Genomic DNA, 24,916 nt, shown 5'->3' with positions numbered 1-24,916 from the left:
CCAGCTCTCATCAATCATGGGTCATCATTTTCATTCATTTCATTTATTTGTACACACACAATTATTAAATATATATATATAGCTCGGTGAGCTTGTCATTGAAGGGCCCATTGCCCGTTAGTAGAAAGGTGAGTGCCCGTCCTGTCTGAAGCCAAGCCGGTGATTTTGGGTAGACCTTGTCAACGTATGGTAAAATTTTCTTTTGACCTCCCCCCCTTGTTGGAGGCCATCCACCTGTTCTGCCATTCTTGTTGGAGGTGTTTTTGTAGTTGCAGTTTTTTCCATGCTCTTTCCGTTTGTCGGTTCAATTGGTTATCCTTGGAATATGATAGGATCCCTTCAGAGTAGTAGTAGATTAGGCCGCGTTGGACTGCGTCCGGGTTGGTCCAATGGGAGGACACCGACCAGCACCTGGAGGGCCTCCGTGCTGACTGTGTTGCAGGCTCGAGTCACTGTGAGTAAGATTGACTGATGGGTTGATTCTAGTGTCCTTCTATTGACGACCATAGTGGTCTGGTGATACTAATTAGCGGCCACATAGGTGATCATTGGAATAAAAGTGGTCTTGTAATACGTCAGGAACGTTTTTTGAGGCACCAGCTGTGGCACGTGATCCTTGCAACCATGGCAGAGTATTTCCTTATTTTATTCCTGACTTGTTTGAGGTGGGGCTGGAATGATAGCTTTATGTCAAAAACGACACCAAGATATTTTATTTCAGAGGCAAAGTTGATTTTGATGCCATTTATTTTTATTTGGAGTGGCCTTCTGAAAGGATTCTTTTCAGTAGTATTGATTTGGTTTTCTCTGTTGATATTTGGAGAAAGTTGTCCTCTGTCCACTTCTGTAAGATTTTTAGGGCATTGTTTGCTTGGTCCTCCATCTGAGCTCTTGAGTCTGCAATCACTGTAAGGATTAAATCATCAACAAAGGCCTGTGAGTGCACTTCCCCAAGATTAATGTTCAGGAACTCGTCGGAGACTACGTTCCAGTGAAGGGGGCCTGTTAGCATTAGCATTAGTAGAGGCATTTGATGCAAGAAAGCAAGCTTATGCAGCATCAGCCAAAAAAATAAAAATAAATAAATAAAAAATAACCACTTCCACTTCACCCCTCTGTTCGTTCGAAATACCTGTCCAGCTGAGCCTTAAACTTATTTAAGCTATCAACTTCCACGACAAGGGATGAAAGTCTATTCCACCAACCAACCACCCGCTGGCTAAAGGCAAATTTCCTCACGTCTATCCTACATCCTTCTTTTCTCAATTTGAATTTATGCCCTCTCAGGTGATTATTCTGAGCAACAGGAAGAATCCCATCAGCATTGAGCATGCTCAAACCATTCAAGGCTTTATACACCTCTATCAGATCACCGCGCCGGTGCCTAGTCTCCAGACACTGTAATTTGCAAAACTTAAGCCTTTCTTCGTAAGAGCACCCCTTTGTTCCATTCACTAATCTTGTTGCCCTTCTCTGTACTCGTTCCAGCATCGCTACATCCTTCTTGAAATGAGGCCTCCAGACCTGTATACAGTACTCTAGGCGTGGTCTGACCATTGCCTTATACAAGGGAATAATCACCTCCTTATCCCTGCTAGAAAAATTCCTATATATCATCGACAATACACCATGAGCTACTCTTGCCGCCCGTCTGCACCGCTCAGAATACTTCATATCTGCCTGCACAACCACCCCCAGGTCCCTTTCATTCTCTACCACTGTCAGTGTAGTACCACAGAGTTGATACGTTGCTCTGGGGTTGCTGTTTCCCATATGTAGTACATTTGTTAATGTTAAACTTCATTTGCCACCTCTCAGCCCATCTGCTCAACCTTTCCAGATCCTGTTGCAGTAGCATAGTGTCAGTAGTGTCCTTGACAACCCTGCCAACCTTCGTATCGTCTGCAAACTTGGACATTAAGCTTGATATACCATCATCAATATCATTTATAAATACAGAAAACAATAATGGACCCAATACTGAACCCTGAGGGACTCCACTAATAACATTAGCTCACGATGAGCAGTGTCCATTGATTACCACTCTCTGTCTTCTCCCCCTCAACCACCCCTTTATCCATAGCAGCAATTTGCCTCCAATGCCACACTGCTCCAATTTGTGCAGCAGTCTGCCATGTGCAACAGTATCAAAAGCCTTTCTAAGATCCAAGTATATAATATCAAAGTTATTCCCTGCATCCAGTTCTTTTGTGACTGCATCATAGTATCCAATCAAATTGGTCAGGCAAGACTTCCCCTTAACAAAACCATGCTGTGTCTGAGCTATAACTGAAGTCTTGTCTAGATGACCCTGCAGTGCTTCTTTAACCAGTGCCTCCATTAATTTTCCAGGAACAGAAGTTAAACCAACAGGTCTATAATTACTTGTGTTCCCTTTAATCCTCCTTTGTGAATTGGGGTCACATTTGCACATCTCCAGTCCATGTGTACTTCCCCTGAGTCCAAGGAAGCTCTCATAATTATGGCTAAGGGTTTGCTTACTTCCTTTGCTGCCTCCTTTAATATAACTGGATAGATCCCATCCACCCCAGGTGCCTTTCTTGTATTTATCTTCAACAATTTCTCCTCCACTTTACTCTCAGTTATTACAAGATTCTCTAGCTTACTGCCAGAGTTGAATACACCTCTGGCATTCCCCTCGCTGAATAACACATCATGTGTGAATGTTGATGCAAAATATTTATTCAGTTTGTTAGCTACCTGAGCAGGATCATCAACAGTTTACCCATCGATATCAAGTGGACCAATCTGATTCATCCCCTTCCTTCTAGAGTTTACATAAGTAAAGAACTCTTTGCTGTTTTTCTTTGCATCCCTTGCCAAGGATTTCTCGTAATCTGCCTTCGCCTGCCTAACCTCCTTTGTAACTTGGTTGCATATCAACTTGTATCTATCACAGGCTTCTGTGTCATGTGTTAATTTGTAAGTATCCCATGCATTTTTCTTCTCTGCCATATGTCTCATTAGTTCATCTGACATCCACTTAGGCCTAAACCTTGAACAATATTTCTTAGTTGGTATGTAAAGCCTAGTAGCTTCCAAGATAAGTTCTTTGAATGCTTCCCATTTTGAATTTGCTGTTGGTAACATCATCAGTTGGTCCCACTGTATAGAATTTAAATACTGTCTCAGTCCATCGTAAGTCACCTTTACGAAAGCATTAACCTTCCCTTTACCCCTAATGGTAGTTACCCCTTTGAGTAAATCCCACTTCAGCACTCTGTGATCACTGCCACCTAGTGCTTCATTTACCTGCAGATTCTTAATGCATGAAGAATCACTACTGATAATCAAATCAAGAGTATTACTCCCTCTAGTTTTGAAACAAGTTAATCGAATGGAAAACAGAAAACAAGTTAATCCAGAAATTTTCTATTACTGAGCGAGCAACCAACCCACAAATTCCAGTTAAAATTCCTAGATCAAGTTAAAATTCCTAGTGATAAGACTTTCTGATTTACTTGCATACTCTGTCTATAGTTGTTCATTATAATATGATTATAATGAAATTAAATAATTGTGATATATAGTGATACATATAGGTATCATTATACATGGTTCTTTTTTTAATTTAATTTCAATTGAAATATGAAAAACAATTGGCTTTCAATTGTAAAAAAAATGCATTTGCGAACTTCCCCTTGATTGAAAGTGCAGCTATCTTGGGTATTTCAGAAAGAAATAGTGCCATTCCTTCAAAGAATCTTCATGCCTCTCGTCACAGTTATATTTAATGCACTGGCAATTCCAGTTGATGAAAATGACCAGCAGGCTCGGCGAGAAAGGCAGATGTTACAAAGAAGTTATTTTCTTTTCATTGCTGCTATTGTAAATAATAATGTTACAGAAGTAATTTCTTCACAAGGTAAGTATTCTTTTATTGTTTTAACAGATTTGATTTTAAATTGAAATTATAATTTTAAATAAATTTGTAGTGCATTACTTTATTATTAAATTAGCATGCTAGTTTTCCGTGGGGTTGCTGCTGAACACAGCAGCAACCCCCCCCCCCCCAAAGGCAGAATGCACTGGTCCCACAGGAACTAGTATTCTTGGTGACTCTATTGTCAGGGAAACGGGGAACATGGTATGTAAAAAAGGATAGGTGGAACAGGACCAGGATATGTCTGCCAGGGGCAAAGGTTGATGACGTTGTAGAGCGGATATCATCTTTTAAGGGCACAAAAGGTAATATTATTATACACATTGGCAATAATGATATTAATAGTAAGAGACTGGTGGAATTACTTAACAAGTACAGGACAATGTTGCAAAAAAGTCATGAGTTAGGGTTAAATTTGAAAGTGTCTGCAATTCTGCCCAGACACTATAGAAGGGAGTATATGATGAGAGCCTTGTCAATCAATTCGGCCCTGGAAAGATTGTGCAAGACTCAAAGGATAAATTTTTTTTCAAACTGGTCTCAACTTGTTAACAGGAGAGATTGCTTCTACAGGGATGAGATACACTTAAATAGAAAGGATGCAAGAATATTTTCTGATGCTATCGAGGCAGTGTTAGGTGGGTCGGAAAACTGCTAGCTTGCGGGGGATACAAGGACTAATAGATTAACAGTAGCCACAAGCAGAGGTGAAAGTGATTCTTGCCCTGCTTCTATTGGAATGAGCAGCAGTCTGGAAAACAAAATGCAGGGTATTTCAGAGACTGCTGGGAGTCATTGCAGTACAAGTAAACACATTGGTTGTGTTAGGGTAGCTAAGAATAGGAACAGGTGCCTGTATACTTGCGTATACACCAATGCTAGGAGTTTGGTAAATCAATTTGATGAATTTGAGGTGTTGCTCAAAACATCAAAGGCAGATATTGTTGTGATATTAGAGACGTGGTGTCACCCAGATATAAGGAATGCAGAACTGGAATTTGGGGAGTACGATGTGTACAGGAAGGATAGACAGGATAGGAAGGGAGGAGGGGCGGTTATGCTATTAGTTAAGAAACACATAAAATCCAAGGAAGTGCAGCCAGTCGACATTACTGGACAGTGCAGTGTCGAGTCAATTTGGTGTAACATAAGCATTGGGAGATCAAAATTGAGAGTAGGAGTGTGTTATGGGTCTAACGACTCTGATGAGTATAATAAGAAACTGTACAGGGAAATAGAGTGGGCCAGTAAATCAGAGAGTCTTATAATGAGGGATTTTAATTTCCTGAATATTGACTGGAATTTGAGGGTTGGTCACTCACACACAAGCAAGGCTTTTGTGGATTTATTGGATGATTGTTTTCTACATCAGCATATTCGGGAGGCAACTAGAGGGAGTAATACTCTTGATCTGATTATCCGTAGTGATTCTTCATGCATTAAGAATCTGCAGATAAAGGAACCACTAGATGACAGTGATCACAGTATGCTGAAATGGAATTTACTCAGAGGTAACTACCATCAGGGGTAAAGGGAAGGGTTATTGCTTTCGTAAAGGCGACTACGATGGTATGAGACAGTATTTAAATTGTATAGGGTGGGACCAACTGATGATGTTACCAATAGCAAATTCAAAATGGGAGGCATTCAAAGAACTTATCTTGGAAGCTACTAGGCTTTACATACCAACTAAGAAATATTGTTCAGTGTTTAGGTCTAAATGGATGTCAGAGGAACTAATGAGACACACAGCAGAGAAGAAAAATGCATGGGATACATATAAATTAATGGGTGACATGGAAGCCTATGATAGATATAAGCTGGTCTGTAACCAAGTCACAAAGGAGATTAGGCAGGCAAAGGCAGATTATGAGAAATCTTTGGAAAAGGATGCAAAGAAAAACAGCAAAAAGTTCTTTACCCATGTAAACTCTAGAAGGAAAGGGATGAATCAGATTGGCCCACTGGATATTGATGATTCAACTGTTGATGATCCTGCTCGGGTGGCTAACGAACTAAATGAGTATTTTGCATCTACAAAGGGTACTAGGAAAGTTTTGCAATATGACGCAACAATGAATCACAGGAAGCTGCTTGTTGCAGCATGTTGAGACATGTTCATACGTGCATAGTAGCCGCCGCACCAAGTCGATGGGCTCAGTTATTCATTAGTAGTGAGAGTGTAAAGTACTTGCGATGGGATCGTGGTCACGAAATGAGATAAGGACAGTTTTGCGGTATAATTTCGTGCGTGGTTTAACCATAGACCAGTGCTTAGAAGAAATGACTCTTGCACTAGATGATGATTGTCCACATCGTACAACGATATTCAGGTGGTATAGAGAATTCCAAAGGGGAAATTTCACTCTGGAGGATTCTGAGAGGCCGGGAAGGCCACGAACGTCAGTTACGGAGGAAAACGTTACTGCTGTGAGGAAAATGCTTGACGAAAACAGGCGAGTGACCTACCAACAGATAGAGGATACTTTGGGCCTAAATGCACCAGCAATTCGTTCGATTCTGCAAGATCATTTGCACGTGAAGAAACTTTGTTCTCTCTGGGTGCCGCATCAACTGACTGAAGAGCAGATGATACGACGTGTGACTTGGTGCCGGGAAATGTTAAAAAAGTTTGATAAGGGACAATCTCGGTATGTGAACAACATCGTGACAGGTGACGAGACTTGGCTGTACTATTACGATCTGCCGACCAAGGCTCAAAACAAAGTTTGGGTCTTTGATGATGACGACACACCCGTAATTGTCAGAAAATCCCGATCTGTAAAGAAGAAAATGATAGCTGTATTTTTCAAATCGAGTGGAATTGTGGAACGTGTCGTTTTGGACACGCAGAAGACAGTCACAGCTAAGTGGTATACTGAACAATGCCTGCCTAAAGTCATTGGATCTGTGAAGAACCTGCGGCCAAAGTCAAGAATGGACACCTGGTACCTCCATCACGATAATGCTCCAGCTCACCGCGCCAAAGCCTGCACCGAATATTTGACCACGACAGGACTGAAACTTCTCGAGCACCCTCCCTAAAGTCCAGACCTTGCTCCCTGCGACTTTGCACTGTTCTCGCATGTGAAAATGAAGCTAAAATGGAGGCGGTTTTCCAGTGATGAGGACCTTCTACGGGCTTGGGACAACGAGTGTGCTTTACTCCCTAGTGAAACTTGGCAGAACTGGTTTAAAGATTGGTTTCGGAGGATGAAGAGGTGTGTTGAATGTAGAGGAAATTACTTTGAAAAAATTAAATAAACAAAGCTGTATTGCAAAACTTTCCTAGTACCCTTTGTACAGTCATACATGAGGAGTTATTCAGGGAGGGGAATGCCAGAGGTGAATTCACCTCTGGCAGTGAGCTAGATGATTTTGTAATAACTGAGAGGAAAGTGGAGGGGAAAATGCTGAAAATAAACATAAAAAAGGCACCCTGGGTGAATGGGATCTATCCAGTTATATTAGAGGAGGCAGCAAAGGAAGTAAGCCATAATTATGAGAGCTTCCTTGGACTCAGGGGAGGTACCCATGGACTGGAGATGTGCAAATGTGACCGAAATTCACAAAGGAGGATCAAAGAGCAACACAAGTAATAATTGATCTGTTAGTTTAACTTCTGTTCCAAGAAAATGAATGGAGGCACTGGTTAAAGAAGCACTGCAGGATCATCTAGACAATACTTCAGTTATAGCTTGGACACAGCATGGTTTTTTTAAAGGAAAGTCTTGCCTGACCAATTTGATTGGATACTGGTTTAAAGATTGGTTTCGGAGGATGAAGAGGTGTGTTGAATGTAGAGGAAATTACTTTGAAAAAATTAAATAAACAAAGCTGTATTGCAAAACTTTCCTAGTACCCTTTGTACAGTCATACATGAGGAGTTATTCAGGGAGGGGAATGCCAGAGGTGAATTCACCTCTGGCAGTGAGCTAGATGATTTTGTAATAACTGAGAGGAAAGTGGAGGGGAAAATGCTGAAAATAAACATAAAAAAGGCACCCTGGGTGAATGGGATCTATCCAGTTATATTAGAGGAGGCAGCAAAGGAAGTAAGCCATAATTATGAGAGCTTCCTTGGACTCAGGGGAGGTACCCATGGACTGGAGATGTGCAAATGTGACCGAAATTCACAAAGGAGGATCAAAGAGCAACACAAGTAATAATTGATCTGTTAGTTTAACTTCTGTTCCAAGAAAATTAATGGAGGCACTGGTTAAAGAAGCACTGCAGGATCATCTAGACAATACTTCAGTTATAGCTTGGACACAGCATGGTTTTTTTAAAGGAAAGTCTTGCCTGACCAATTTGATTGGATACTGTAATGTGGTCACAAAGGAACTGGATGCAGGGAATAACTTTGATATCATATATTTGGATCTTAGCAAGGCTTTTGATACTGTTGCACATGGAAGACTGCTGCACAAATTGGAGCAGCGTGGCATTTGAGGCAAATTTCTGCTATGGATAAAGGGATGGTTGAGCGGGAGAAGACAGAGAGTGGTAATCAATGGACACTGCTCTTCGTGGACTAATGTTATTAGTGGAGTCCCTCAGGGTTCAGTGTTGGGTCCATTGTTGTTTTCTGTATTAATAAATGATATTGATGATGGTATATCAAGCTTAATCTCCAAGTTTGCAGACGATACTATGTTGACAGGGTTGTTAAGGACACTAATGACAGTATGCTGCTGTAACAGGATCTAGAAAAGTTGAGCAGATGTGCTGAGAGGTGGCAAATGAAGTTTAACATTCCCAAATGTGAAATACTACATATGGGACGCAGTAACCCCAGAGTAACGTATCAACTCTGTGGTACTACACTGACAGTGGTAGAGAATGAAATGTACCTTGGAGTAATTGTGCAGGCAGATATGAAGTTTTCTGAGCAGTGCAGATGGTCTGCAAGAGTAGGTCATAGTGTCTTGTCAATGATATACGGGAATTTTGCTCGCAGGGATAAGGAGGTGATTATCCCCTTGTATAAGGCAATGGTCAGGCCACACCTTAAGTACTGTATACAGGTCTGAAGGCCTCATTTTAAGAAGGATGTAGAGCTGTTGGAACAAACACAGAGAAGGCCAACAAGATTAGTGAATGGAACGAGGGTTGCTCTTACAAAGAAAGGCTTAAGTTTTGCAGATTACAGTGTCTGGAGACTAGGCACCTGCGAGGTGATTTGATTGAGGTGTATAAAGCCTTGAATGGTTTGAGCATGCTCAATGGTGATGGGATTCTTCCTCTTGCTCAGAATATCCACCGGAGAGGGCATAAATTCAAATTGAGGAAAGACAGTTATAGGATAGATGTACGGAAGTTTGCCTTTAACCATCAGGTAGTTAGTTGGTGGAACAAACTTCCACCTTTTGTTGTGGAAGTTGATAGCCTAAATAAATTTAAGGCTGAGCTGGACAGGTATTTGGAACGAACGGAGGGGTTAAATGGAAGCGGTTTTTTTTTTTTTTTTTTTGGCTGATTGTGCATAAGCTTGCTTTCTTCCATCATATGCGTCTACTAATGCTAAAATTTTCAGATTAAGTTGTTTGGCTATTAGGTCTCACTAGGACTTGTATATTCTTGAAATTTGGGTTCCTTAGTAAATGAAATTAGAATAGGTGCAAAATAAGTAATTAAAAACAAATATTAAGATTTATTTTAACAAATTTTAATATTTTAAGGTGTCAATGAAAATGACAATCCCAATATGCAACATAACTTAATATTACAAAAGTGAGCATAAATGATTGTACTTTGCTTGAATTTAAACTGTGCGACAGAATTATCACTTTTATCAACAGAATGGTCCATAATTTTTTAAAAATGTATCCTGTAAAGTTAACTGTTTCATGTATTTAGCCTTATTTTTTGCAAAACCTCTTGTATTTTATATCCTCCACATAATAGACTGCTCAAGAATGAAATTCTAAGAACAGATTTAAAAACACTGCACTCCATTTTATTTTTATCCATCTAGCCTGGTTGGTGAAAGTGTCAGCTCCATACTTTAGATTTGACAATGATATCCACGCCACATAGATTTTGAAATATCATCATAATTGGTCTTCAATTGGTTGGGTTATTGCAATGTTTTTCCTAAACCCTTCTTTCCATTGGTTTCAGTAAACTTGATTGTTTTTTTTTTTTTTTTTTTTTGCCTGTAAAAATTAACGTGTGGAGTGCAGTGGTTCGTAATCTATTATTAGAATTAGTTATTTCCCATTGTTTTTCTCCCAAGAAATCAGAAAATAAATTTTTGTTCCATTCCTTTGATAACTTCAAACTAATGCATTTGTCAATTGAAATTTCTTTCTTCATCCATATCATCATCGGTATTTCTCCTTTTACAAAATGCATAACCATTTCACTCTGTGAGTTGCAGAAAAATAGAGGACCATTGTCTACATTAAAACATTCCTAGATAAAACATTTTTGCTTCTTCTTATGTTAATTCATTTTCATAGTTTAATAGATCATTCACAACTTGCTTTTTTTTGTAAAATAGTTAAACCTGTAAAATGGGGGGGGGGTTGTATTTTCATTATCTAAAAAGCAGTTAGCAATTAATATATATTCCATTGGACAAAATTTTTTGTAGTATGTACTTTTCCATGCCTTCTAGGCTCTCCATAATGTATCTTTTACCTTAGATTCCTTTTGAAATTCCAGAATTCCTCTGCTGTTGTTGAATACAGGTAACCCTCGTGTAACACGGTAGTTTGGTTCCTACAAAATCTCACGTAATGCGAAACGGTGTTATATGGGACTCAGAACCAGTACAAAAAGGGGGTTTAGAACGTTCCAAAAGCTAACAAAAATATAACTTTATATAACTATTGGAAACTTATTTATAGTAGTAATACTTAATATTTTAACTTTATTTTTATAATAGTAGTAACTTGAATAGTAATAACTGAACAAACATCTTGTCTTACAAACTGATACATTATATGTCAGATAATGTCAGATAAATTTTCTTCTTCTTTATCGCTGCTAAGCACAATCTCTTCCGCAGCATCTAGATTTTGTGTACCTTCTGCTCTCTTTAAAGTCACGAACTGCCCGCTTCGAAGTCACAATATTTTATAATCTCAAACAAGCACAAGTTCAATAGCACAGAACCTAACCCAGGGATCCCCCAACAAAATACAGTGGACCCCAGCTTTAAAGATATAAAGCACAAATTTAACTTTATTACCTTACTAGTTAACAAAGTTAAATGATATGTGAAAATGGGAAGAATATTTTCCAGTTAGCAAAATAAAACTAAATTTACACTTATGTACATAGCCTATGTATAAGTATAGTGCGAAAGCATCAATAATACATAGCCAAATCTGAATGAACAGAATATTAGCAAAGCGGCATCGTTTTAAGTGAATACCTTCACAACGAGTTGCCATGATATTGCACTACTTCGAATAAGTAACACTTCACTTGAGGAGAAGACTAATGTTACTTATTCTCAGATGGATACCACTACCCAGACGGCACCGTTTCAGGGCTATTTGGCCCTTCTTCAGTGGATAGGTACCCGAGTGATGCAATGATGGCAAAACAGTTATGAAGTATAACTCCACAATATGAGAGATGCTTGATGGTGTATGATGTATTTAGACTATAAAGCGTTTAGGTCATAAGCCCTAAATGGGGGACAGGTTTATGGGGAGTTCAGTGTTTAATACATTTAATGAAGTGTATCGCTGAGACCATTCGATAACGAGAGCTTCATACTGAAGGATTTTGTAATTGGAGTTCAATTTAATAACTGTAATTGCCAAAACAATTAACGGATCGTGATTACAGGAATGGGACATGTTGTGTGAGTTTTGTATGTGTTTGATTGGTTGGTTTTGAACCTGTTTAAGTGATAATACGTGTGTGTATTAGATGTCTTGGAGGTGCCGAATTTTACCATAATACTTCCCTATGTAACACACAGTTCAATTGGCATCTTATCAAGTATATGATATTATTAAAGTCTAGTGTCGAATACTTGTGTGTCTCTTTATATGTATTGTACTTAGAACCCAGTTTGTTGTATGATGAAAACGTCAGTATTATATCTGTGTTCATGAAAACTTGACGAAGACATTTAGCATATTGATTATGAAAGGGAAGGACAACATGAGTTCCTTATTTCTTATCACGGTTTGTATTATTTGGGTTGTTAATTCTGTATTCAGCTTTGGAGATGGCTTCTCTAATTAATTGTGGTGGGTATTTCCTGGTTATGAATTTCTCTGTGAGATACTGTAACTCTATGGATAAATCCTAATGTGTGGAACTGTATTTAATGGCATTATGAATTTGATTGTAGAAAACTGCTCTTTTGATGCTTAATGGATAGTGTGAATAAAAATGTAAATATTTCCTCACAGTCGTTTTTACTGGCAGAACTATCCAGTTTAGAATATGGATTTAATTTTGCCATTCATAACAATAACTATCCCGTAAAAGACACAATAATAGAATTTAAAATCAAATTAGTTAATCATCCTGACAGACATTGTATGAAAAGAATCGTATTTTCATCGTATGAAAACAATATTGGTTTCATCATTCAATGAAACCAATATTATTTTCAATTCCCAATTAAATTTTAAACCCAACATCAGCCAACAACAACTAGTTAATATTCACAAGCTAATGAAGAAACCTAACATCATAGAACAAAACCAACTTTCTTAACCTTACCATATACAAAACAGGAACAAGGCTAGCCACTATAGCCAGGCAGGCACTTTACCCACTATAGTGGGTAAAGTGCCTGCTGGCAACCCAAAGGTTGCGGGTTTGAATCCCGCCTCGGGCTTGGATCAGAGTAAAATGCAAAAACTTTGGAAGGTGCATTATGGCCACAGAAGCCGATGCACCAACAACTAACAAAAAAGAAAAAAAGAAAAGTTAGCCACTAAAATCTATACGAAAAGCACACATACAAGTAAATATTTACATTTTTATTCACACCATCCATTAAGCATCAAAAGAACAGTTTTCTACAATCAAATTCATAATGCCATTAAATACAGTTCCACACATTAGGATTTATCCATCGAGTTACAATATCTCACAGAGAAATTCATAACCAGGAAATACCAAAAAGAAGCCATCTCCAAAGCTGAATACAGAATTAACAACCCAAAACCGAGGAACTCATTCATAATCAATACACTAAACGTCTTCGTCAAGTTTTCATGAACACAGATATAATGCTGACGTTTTTATCATACAACAAACTGGGTTCTAAGTTTAATACATATAACGAGACACACAAGTATTTGACGCGCGACTTTAATAATATCATATACTTGATAAGATGCCAATCAAACTGTACTGCATGTTACATAGGAAGTACTACAGTAAAATTTGGCACCTCCAAGCACATATTATCACTTCAACAGTTTCAAAACCAACCAAACACATACAGAATGGAAAAAGATCAGAAGAATGACAAACAATTCTCAAATAAACCCCTCTCCACTGCTAAACTGGAAAGGACAGTTGGTTACAAATATCTTAGATATAGTCAATGTGCTTGGCGAAAATATTTCTAATACATCTGCTAATTGTGCATACTCTACTGCTTTCAAAATGTACAAGAAAGAGGCTGAAAAAATAAATAAAACTAAACTTTTCTAGCAATCAGTGTGAACAACACAACTTGCCACTCTCATTAGCAGAACTAAAACAAACTCTGTTACAAGCGAAACACAGCGCAGTCGGTCCTGATGAAATACATTATGCAATGAATACAACAATTATATGAACAATCCCAATTAGCCCTGTTAGATCTATACAACAAAATATACCTTGAAAATTCTTTCCCAAACAAATGGCACCACGCAATAATACTGAGTTTTCCAAAACAGAGAAAAGATCTATCAGACCCACAGAACTATCGTCCCATAGCTTTGACTAGCTGCTTAGGCAAGATCTTAGAGAAAATGGTCAACAATCGACTAACATGGTATCTAGAAAATAATGATCTTCTCAACCCAAAACAATATGGCTTTAGAAAAAATCACTGTACCTTAGATGTACTTATACAACTAGAAAATCAAGTAAGAAATGCTTTTCTCAGGAAACAACACCAAGTCATGGTTAATTTTGATATCGAGAAGGCATATGATACCGTGTGGCGCTATGGTATACTTAGAAGATTATATTAACATGGCCTTAGAGGACATCTATCCCTCCACATATACAATTTCCTTAAGAATCGGACCTTCCAAGTTCAAATGAACAATACACTTTCCAATATATGTTATCAAGAAGAAGGAGTCCCTCAAGGAGGATCTGTACTAAGTGCCACACTTTTTGCAGTCCACTTCAGCACAATAATAGAACAAATCCCAAACAATATTTTTACAAATGTTTATGCTGATGATTTCATTATTTCGTATGAAGTGCAGCATATGAGGGCAATAGAACAACAATTACAAGTAGCCATAAACAGAGTCATAAAATGGACAGAAAACGGTACAAAAGACTGCATGTATACATTTCTGCAGAAAAAGGGATCTCCATCCTGACCCCGAACTCAGACTGAAAGAACAGATCATCCCAGTTAAAAATAGTGTCCATTTCTTAGGACTTGTTTTTGACAAAAAATTGACATTTCTAGATCATATCAGTAACATAGGAGTCCGCTGTCTGAAGAAAATGAATATCTTGAAGGGCCTATCCGTTGTATCCTGGGGAGCAGGCAGGATAGTCCTACTACGTTTACATCGCCTTCTCATTCGGTCTAATCTAGACTATGGTGTCCCAGTCTATCACTCGGCAAGACCTAGTGCCCTGAGATGGCTCGACCCGGTACATCGCTGCGCACTCCATTTAGCCCTTGGAGCTTTCCGCACCTCACCCATGCAGAGCCTGTACACTGAAGCCCACGAACCTCCTCTACAAATCAGAAGACAAAATCAATTACTTTCTTATGCAGTTAAAATAAAAAGCCTTACCAGGTCACCTCCCTACAGAAAACTCTTTTTGCATCTGAATGGGAACAACATTATCAACAACAACAAAAAATCAATAAACCTGCGAATGTGGATTAAAATACCTTCTTCTCGGTAGAGAGAGCTTAACCTGGATAATATAACTCCACTGACAAAGCAGTTTACACCACCATGGATAATCAGACAGCCTTTATGCAACTTCTCCTTCCACCTTTGGATCAAACAAACCCTTTCTCCTATAAACCATTGACAGCTACAATTTTCAGATCATTAACTTTCTATATACAGATGGATCCAAAATTTATTCTCATGTGGGAGCAGCAGTTTACTTTTCTGACATCACATTGGCCCAAAACTCCCAAAAGACTGCAGTATTTATACTGCAGAACTGCAAGCCATTATGTTAGCACTAAACCAAATCGACCATTCAAGTTTCCAAAACAGCATCATTTTCACTGACTCTCATAGTTCCATGATGGCGATACATAATATCAATTCTAACAAACATCAACTACAACAGCAAATTCCATACAGAATATCAAAACTCCTTGAACAACGCCGTAACATTAGATTTTGCTGGATCCCAAGCCATGTCGGAATATATGGTAAAGAGCACACAGACAGAGCTGCTAAAGAAGCCAAGAACAACATTTCTGCATCAGAATATATCCCTTTTTCAGACTACAAACAAGTTATTCATCACAGTGGGATACATCACTGTCAACAGCAATGGCAAGCACTAACCACTAACAAATTACATCAGATTAAAAGATTACTCCAACCATGGAAATCCAGCATACAGAAAAATAGACATGATGAAGTGATACTTGCAAGGTTAAGAATAGGACACGCATTTCAGCCACTCTTATTCTTTTGCGAGGAGAGAATCCCCCCCTTGTCCTGTCTGTCTCACACAGCAAACAGTAGAACATGTACTGATTACTTGTCCAGCTTTTGCAGATGAGTGCCGAAACTGCTTCAAAGAGTTGAATCAACATCACTCCCTCACTCTCAAAACCATACTGGAAGATAGGAAAAATATAGCAGATGTTTTTCAGTTCCTCAAGAAAATAAATTATTATAATCGAATATGAAACCAAATATTATCCCTGAAGCAAGCTATAGTCATTCTGTGACTCTTGGAAACTATTAGCAACAAAATACGATTTAGAACAAAACCATTGTATAAAATATTATAGGTGCATTTTAGCTGCAGTAGCTCTTGCACCAAGAATTCTTAAATCAATCAACACATACAGAACTCACACAACATGTCCATTCCTGTAATCACAACCCATTAATTGATTCAGCAATTACAGCTATTAAATTGAACTCCAATTACAAAATCCTTCATTACTAAGCTCTGGTTATTGAATGGTTTCGGCGATACACTTCATTAAATGTATTAAACACTAAACTCCCCATAAACTTGTCCCCCATTTGGAACTTAACACGTGAAATTTTTGCATGTACTGAACTGTATCATGGGAAATAAACCTTCTTTAAATACTTCATGTTCTTTGCTGCACAATGCTAACTGAAGACAAAAAGTTCGAAAGTCACCCTTTCACGACTATTAGCTTTTTCTCATTAACTACTCAACTATCAGTGTTAACACACAGGTCCTATTGACAACCAAGAAACGGGATGTGCACTTCTCTTTCTTGAGCAAGTATTTTAATTATTTTAATTCTTTTAAATTGTAATCATAATTACAGCCACACAATAGTTATGTTCCATTTATATCATTTAAGTTTCTAATTCACACAACCATGCTTCTTCCTTAATTTTCATTACACCAAAACAGATTATACAAGATGATTGGTGTAAATTAGGTTTTTTGCTATTTTAAACAAAGTCTTCAAATTACGGTACATAAGGAATTCTTAAATTCATCATGGTATAAGATCATTTGAGATATTTTTAAAAGTTTTATCAATTATAAACATTGCATCAATAATTGTCAAGTTACTTGCTTGTAGTTGCTTATTTATGCAACTCGACCTTGATAAAAATCTTTTAAAAATAATATTAAGCCACACACAACATTATTTTTCAATTTTTCCACTAAATCTTTATGATTAGGTTCCAATCATAACACTACTTAAAACATTTTCATACAGTTCACAAAGACACCGAACACTAGCATCAAAACTTAACCATCTTATGTGATTATAATTAAGTAATGCATTATGCTTTTCGTCATTATTGTTGCATAACCCACTAAGATTATTTAGTAACACACTACTTGTGTTGATTGCATTTAGAACTCTTCGAATTGTCAGTTCCACATCATCCGTGCACTTAATTACAGTTTTACCAATGAGATCCTCTTGATGAACAATACAATCTAAGGGAAAATTTTCATTGGGACAGTCTTTATTAAACAAACTTAGTACATCCCCACAGACTGAAGATGTGCAAATGTATCCCCAATTCACAAAGGGGATCTAAGGGTGACACAACAGACCAGGTAGTTTAACTTCTTCTCCGGGAAAAATAATGCAGTCACTGGTTAAAGATGCATTGCAGGATCATCTAGACAAGACTGCAGTAATAATTCAGACACAGCATGGGTTTGTTAATGGAAAATCTTGTCTGACAAATTTGATTGGATACTATGGTGGAGTTACAAAGGAGCTGGATGCAAAAAATAATTTTGATATCATATACTTGGATGTCAGGAAAGCTTCTGACACTGTTGTGTGTGGAAGACTATTGTACAAATTGGAGCAGTATGGTATTAAGGGCAAATTGCTATAATGGATAAAAGGGTGATTGAGTAGGAAAAGACAGAGAGTGGTAATCAATGGACCAGGGCTGTCTTAAGGCACGATCGAGCAGTTCACCTGAACAGGGCACAAAATGCCCCGAAGATTCACTGATTTGATTTAATTTTCAAGTCGGAAAGGGCACACCAAAAAATATCGCATAGAGTGCTGATAGACCTGAGAGTGCTTTTGCAGTGATTGCTGCTCTTTGTGGACTAATGTTATTAGTAGAGTCCCGCAGGATTCGGTGTTGTGCCCACTGTTGTTTTGTATATTTATCACTGATATTTGTAAAGATATTTACAATGATATTTACATTGTATCAATGTAAAGGGAAGGGTTATTGCTTTCGTAAAGGCGACTACGATGGACTGAGACAGTATTTAAATTCTATACAGTGGGACCAACTGATGATGTTACCAACAGCAAATTCAAAATGGGAAGCATTCAAAGAACTTATCTTGGAAGCTACTAGGCTTTACATACCAACTAAGAAATATTGTTCAAGGTTTAGGCCTAAGTGGATGTCAGATGAACTAATGAGACATATGGCAGAGAAGAAAAATGCATGGGATACATACAAATTAACACGTGACACAGAAGCCTATGATAGATACAAGTTGATCTGTAACCAAGTTACAAAGGAGGTTAGGCAGGCGAAGGCAGATTACGAGAAATCTTTGGCAAGGGATGCAAAGAAAAACAGCAAAGAGTTCTTTACTTATGTAAACTCTAGAAGGAAGGGGATGAATCAGATTGGTCCACTTGATATCGATGGGTCAACTGTTGATGATCCTTCTCAGGTAGCTAACAAACTGAATGAATATTTTGCATCGACATTCACACATGATGAGTTATTCAGCGAGGGGTATGCCAGAGGTGTATTCAACTCTGGCAGTAAGCTAGAGAATCTTGTAATAACTGAGAGTAAAGTGGAGGAGAAATTGTTGAAGATAAATACAAGAAAGGTACCTGGGGTGGATGGGATCTATCCAGTTATATTAAAGGAGGCAGCAAAGGAAGTAAGCAAACCTTTAGCCATAATTATGAGAGCTTCCTTGGACTCAGGGGAGGTACCCATGGACTGGAGATGTGCAAATGTGACCCCAATTCACAAAGGAGGATCAACGGGCGACACAAATAATTATAGACCTGTTAGTTTAACTTCTGTTCCTGGAAAATTAATGGAGGCACTGGTTAAAGAAGCACTGCAGGATCATCTAGACAAGACTTCAGTTATAGCTCAGACACAGCATGGTTTTGTTAAGGGGAAGTCTTGCCTGACCAATTTGATTGGATACTATGATGCAGTCACAAAAGAACTGGATGCAGGGAATAACTTTGATATTATATACTTGGATCTTAGAAAGGCTTTTATATACTGTTGCACATGGCAGACTGCTGCACAAATTGGAGCAGTGTGGCATTGGAGGCAAATTGCTGCTATGGATAAAGGGGTGGTTGAGGGGGAGAAGACAGAGAGTGGTAATCAATGGACACTGCTCATCGTGGACTAATGTTATTAGTGGAGTCCCTCAGGGTTCAGTATTGGGTCCATTATTGTTTTCTGTATTTATAAATGATATCGATGATGGTATATCAAGCTTAATGTCCAAGTTTGCAGACAATACGAAGGTTGGCAGGGTTGTCAAGGACACTACTGACACTATGCTACTGCAACAGGATCTGGAAAGGTTGAGCAGATGGGCTGAGATGTGGCAAATGAAGTTTAACATTGACAAATGTAAAGTACTACATATGGGAAGCAGCAACCCCAGAGCAACGTATCAACTCTGTGGTACTACACTGACAGTGGTAGAGAATGAAAGGGACCTGGGGGTGGTTGTGCAGGCAGATATGAAGTATTCTGAGCGGTGCAGACGGGCTGCAAGAGTAGCTCATGGTGTATTGTCGATGATATATAGGAATTTTTCTAGCAGGGATAAGGAGGTGATTATTCCCTTGTATAAGGCAATGGTCAGACCACACCTAGAGTACTGTATACAGGTCTGGAGGCCTCATTTTAAGAAGGATGTAGCGATGCTGGAACGAGTACAGAGAAGGGCAACAAAATTTGTGAATGGAACAAAGGGGTGCTCTTACGAAGAAAGGCTTAAGTTTTGCAAATTACAGTGTCTGGAGACTGAGCACCGGCGAGGTGATCTGATAGAGCTGTATAAAGCCTTGAGTGGTTTGAGCATGCTCAGTGCTGATGGGATTCTTCCTCTTGCTCAGAATAATCACCTGAGAGGGCATAAATTCAAATTGAGAAAAGACAGATGTAAGATAGACGTGAGAAAATTTGCTTTTAGCCAGCGGGTGGTTGCTTGGTGGAATAGACTTCCATCCCTTGTCGTGGAAGTTGATAGCCTAAATAAGTTTAAGGCTCAGCTGGACAGGTATTTCGAACGAACAGAGGAGTGAAGTGGAAGTGGTTATTTTTTATTTATTTATTTATTTATTTTTTTTTTTTTGGCTGATGCTGCATAAGCTTGCTTTCTTGCATCAAATGCCTCTACTAATGCTAATGCTAATATTGATGAAGGTATGTCAGGCTTAATGTCGAAGTTTGCAGATGATACAAAGGTTAGCAGTGTTGTTAATGGGTGACACAACAGCCATTACTGTGTTAATGGCAGTGTGCTACTGCAACAGGATCTAGAAAATTTGGGCAGATGGGCTGAGAAGTAACGACTGAAGTTTAAAGTTGACAACCGCAAAGTACTGCATATGGGTAGAAGTAACACCAGAGAAATTGTCCAACTGTGTAGTACTACACTTAGGATGGTAGAAAATGAAAAAGATCTGGGAGTAATTGTGCAGTCAGATATGAAGTTTTCTGAGCAATGCAGACAGTCTGGCAGAGCAGGTCATGGGGTACTGTCAATGATATACAGGAATTTTTCTAATAAGGAAAAGGAGATGATTATCCCTTTGTATAAGACAATGGTCAGGCCACCACACCTTGAGTACTGCGTACAGGTCTGGAGGCCTCATTTTAGGATGGATGCAGAGTTGCTTTAGCATGTACAGAGAAGGGCAACAAGATTGGTGAGGGGAACAAAGGTACTCTTACCAAGAATGCATAAGTTCTTCAAATTGCAGCAGTGGAGACTATGCACCTGTGAGGTAATCTGATTGAGGTGTATAAGGCCTTGAATTGGTTGAACGTGTTGAATTCTGAAGGGATTCTTACACTTGTTCTTCAAGTGGAAGAATCCCTTCAGTCATCACTGAGTTACTTCAGTCACCCAAGCAGTCATCACTGATCGGGCGCATAGATTTTGGGACCGCAAGTGGCTTGAGAGCCTACGAATTAGTTCTATTGGGAACAATATAAATAGAGACAGGGGTACATGCATTCATCCCCTCTTTGAGGCGGTAATCCTTGGAGGGGATGAACGTTTTCGTCTGGAATGCTTCCGGTTCTAACATGTACGGAACAGTACACGTTTACGTGAATCATTTTATTTGTATATTCACTGTAAATTACATTTGTTTTATTTTATCTTAATTCAGTATTTTATTATCAGTAACATTTTGTATAATCGTATTTTGTTTGATCTACTGTAAATTTATGTAAACTTAAACATAAACTTTTTAAGATTTTGGTTTCCGTTTTTACTCAATGGTTGGTGAGAAACACTAAAAATTATAGTATTCTTCCACTTGTTCAGATTACAAACCTGAGGGGGTATAAATTTAAATTGTGGAAAGACGGTTATAAAATAGATGTGCGGAAATTTGCCTTTAGTCAGCGGGTGATTAATTGCTGGAAGAAACTTCCATCTGTCGTTGTGGAAGTTGATAGAAGGAGGAACTGAACAAACTTTTAGATGGAATGGATGTGTGAAATTGTTTAGTTTTTTTTTTTTTTTTTTTTTTTCGGCCGATGCTACATAAGCTCATACGCTTGGTTTCTTGCATCACATGCCTCCATTACTACTTTTTCTTTCACTTTTCATTGCTGTTGCACCATCAGCAGTTACAGTGCATATATTACTTGTGAAATATTAACTTTCTTTAATTGCATTATATATGTTCACTGCATTAGGACATTCTTTTAACAAAGTGAGACAAATAACTTTTCAACAAATTTAGTTTTATCAATGTCATAGTATCTCACACATAGTATTTTTGTTATATCGTCATTTTCATCTAAGCATAAACTATAAAAAGAACTCGTATTTATTGATTCACTTACTACTTTACCTATAAACACACTTAATTCTTAATTCATCGTTGAATTGAATATTTCGAAATATTTTGTTTTCAGGCTCTATGGCCAAAACAACCGATTTCAAAAATTCACCTTTGGTAAAAGGGTTGCGATATTTTTCTATCTAAAAATTCACTTTCAAAGACCCTAAATAAAATTTTGTAATTCTTTCAGAGGAAAAGCATCATTTGTTTCCTTTGAGAAGCCATATCCTTTTTTGAAATTTTCAATAAGTTTGCAGCGTAAATGTGGAGTTGCCCCTTTTTTCTCAACTTCTGCCTCATGAGTGTTGTAATGACACTGCATAGCATAACATTTAATTTGATAAATAGTCATTTTACAAACTATACACGTGGCCTCAGTTACATCTTTTTTTATTTTCATTTAATTATAATTAAATACATTTATTCCCACTTTTGACAAAAAGTTATTTTTTCTTCTCGGAAATTTCAGCTTCGTTTCGATGCTGGCTGTGAAATACTTGTATCACTTTCAGTACTTGTGCTTGCTGCAGTTTCCAAAATTTTTTATCTTCTTTTCTTTTCTTATATCCATACCGAAGATATTAATAAGGAATAGAAGTATATAATAAAATAAATAAATACAACTTACATTAATGAAGCAACACATTACATTAATGAAGCACCACAAATAAGAAACATTACTACAAAAGCTCCAGTCACCTTAACACCTTGGAAGTATTTGATTTTCATTGAAATATACACCCAATGAAAATAAGACACCAGAGAGAGAAAGAAAACACACCTAATATAATTTACAGGATAATATAAGATGAATGCTGCATGCAACAAAAACTTAACCAAAAATAACTTTTCTTAGAAGTGTGCAACTACTATTAACATTGCATCGCTGCAAGTTCTTGTAAAATGTTGAAGAGTACAGTCTTAATAAGTTTAAGGGAATGAAATTATTACATCCAACTTTTATGTAGGCAATTTTTGAGCTACATATCTTTCAGCTTGAAGCCATGTGTCGGCATCATTTGCAGCTTAGAGAACGAAGAGCCGACAGATATCTGCAAATCTTTGTCGGTATTTAAAGTAAATCTAGTACATTTATTAAGATACTGGTACTCTGGATGAACAATCTTGTCTCATACCATTGAATATCGCTTTTATAAAAGTCCATATATTTTATTGTATATAAATTGTTTTTTAAAGTTGAAATTTAATAAATAAAAAATTCTGATTTTTATGAAAATTGTCTGGTGGCCGCACTTGAGAACCACTGCTATAGAAGCATTCTCTGCTGTCAACACACGCAGACCACCTGTGAAAAATTCTGCCCCATGTGCCTTGCGCAGCTCTCTAGGGCTGAATTGATTGACAAGGCTTTATCATATACTTCCTCCTATCATGCCTGGGCAGAATTGCAGATGCTTTAAAATTTAACCCTAACTTGTGACTTTTCCTCTACATGCCAACATGTAGAACCGTATCACCTTTTGTGTCCTTAGATAATATCTGATATCTCTGCAACACCTTCAACTTTTTCTCCCTGGCAGCATACCCTGGTTCTGTTCCACCTATCATTTTTTGCACAGTGTACTTTTATAATTTATATTCCCATTTAGGGAATATAAATTCAAATTAAAGGAGATGCTATATAGGCTGGATTATAGGAAATTTTCTTTTAGCCAACAACTTGTAAATCTAAAATAAGTTGTCTCCATGGGTATTTGGGGCTGAGAATTTGGGAAAATTCAAAGGTCAGCTGCATCAGCACATACTTAATGAGTAGAATACTGAAGAAGGGTTTTATTTATTTTTTATTATTATTTAATTGTATTGGTGCAGCAAATTGAAGCTTTCTTGTGCCATATGACTAATGCTGAATACTGATGTTGATCCATACCTGCCATTGGCAGTGAAACACATCTGAGAAAATCATCACTATTAAAGCAGCTAGAGCTGTATCATTCTACTCCAACATTCATTCTACTTCAACATTCATTCTTTTCCAATATCATGAACCTGTTTAACACATTTTTGATGCTGGCTTCTCTGGTGACCTTTTCAACCCATGATTGAATCAATCTGGATTGGAGAGGCAGAGACATTTTTGAGCTTTTTTGCTCACTGTGACTGAATTAGTCAGCATCTGGTGAAGGTTGCTTGACAAGAATGTTTGGCTTTTCTTCTGTTTGAGTGTTGGAAGAAAATATACTAGAAGTAGGGTGTGAAGGTGTTAATTAGAGCACTTCATATATGGAATGGACCTCCTCTGATTTCTTTAATTACTTGAAAATATAAATTAATATTTCTTGCAACTCTGTCGGTTATGCTATGCAACCTTTATTGATTAAAATCATAATAGGCATTTTGGCCATAATATATTCAGTGTGTGTGTGTGTGTGTGTGTGTGTGTGTGTGTGTGTGTGTGTGTGTGTGTGTGTGTGTGTGTGTGTGTGTGTGTGTGTGTGTGTGTGTGTGTGTGGTAGTTGTTGGCGCATAGGCTTCTGTGGCCATAATGCACCTCCCAAGGTTTTTTTTTTTTTTTTTTTGCAGTACTTTGATCCAAGCCCGAGGCGGGAATCGAACCCGCAACCTTTGGGTTGCCAGGCAGGCACTTTACCCACCCGGCTAGCCCGGTCGGCTGCGTGTGTGTGTGTGAGAGAAAAATCCTCACTCATTTGGAGAGGCCTTGGTTTGATTCCCCTCGATGACTGGAGGAATTTCTGAAGTTCTCTTTAGTCAAGGTTGTAGTTAGCCAATCTGAGGCAGAGGGAGTAGGCCCCCCCCCATTGAGCTATCCCAGGTTTTTCCAACCCACACGTGTAAGTTTACCTGTGAACATACACCTGTGTAGACTTAATACACAACAGTGCAGTGTGACCTAATTTGCTGATGCTGCTAAAAACCAAGAACAACAAGTTGTTTTTAATCATCAGAGCACAGTCCTCAATGTCTTCCAGTGCATAAGTGATGTTTATGCCCAGATATAAGCAATGACATAAACAGTAAGTGATCAGTTTAACTCAGAATTTGGAGTACTAAGCATATGTCAGTTAGAAATCATTAATTTGGTTTTTGCTTCAAGC

General features: G+C 38.0%; 1 protein-coding gene across 2 annotated transcripts in view; it reads left to right on the top strand.

Moving 5' to 3' along the window:
• Nucleotides 1-24,916, top strand: part of LOC150076170 (exportin-T-like) — a 408,083-nt gene that overhangs the window by 291,640 nt on the left and 91,527 nt on the right. The window contains exon 21 of one of the 2 annotated variants that reach the window (XM_090387100.1): nucleotides 3,697-3,886. In XM_090387100.1, the coding sequence (XP_090243226.1) occupies nucleotides 3,697-3,886 (190 nt within the window). Of the gene's footprint in view, nucleotides 1-3,678; nucleotides 3,887-24,916 lie in introns of both variants that reach the window. The other variant, XM_090387099.1, reaches the window with a different exon arrangement.

The sequence above is a fragment of the Mastigoproctus giganteus genome, chromosome 13 (genome assembly GCF_048544385.1).
Source record: "Mastigoproctus giganteus isolate SK-2022 chromosome 13, ASM4854438v1, whole genome shotgun sequence".
NCBI classification, from domain to species: domain Eukaryota; kingdom Metazoa; phylum Arthropoda; class Arachnida; order Uropygi; family Thelyphonidae; genus Mastigoproctus; species Mastigoproctus giganteus.
The sequence above is the reverse complement of the archived record's forward strand: the minus strand, read 5'-3'. Positions and strand labels throughout refer to the sequence as shown.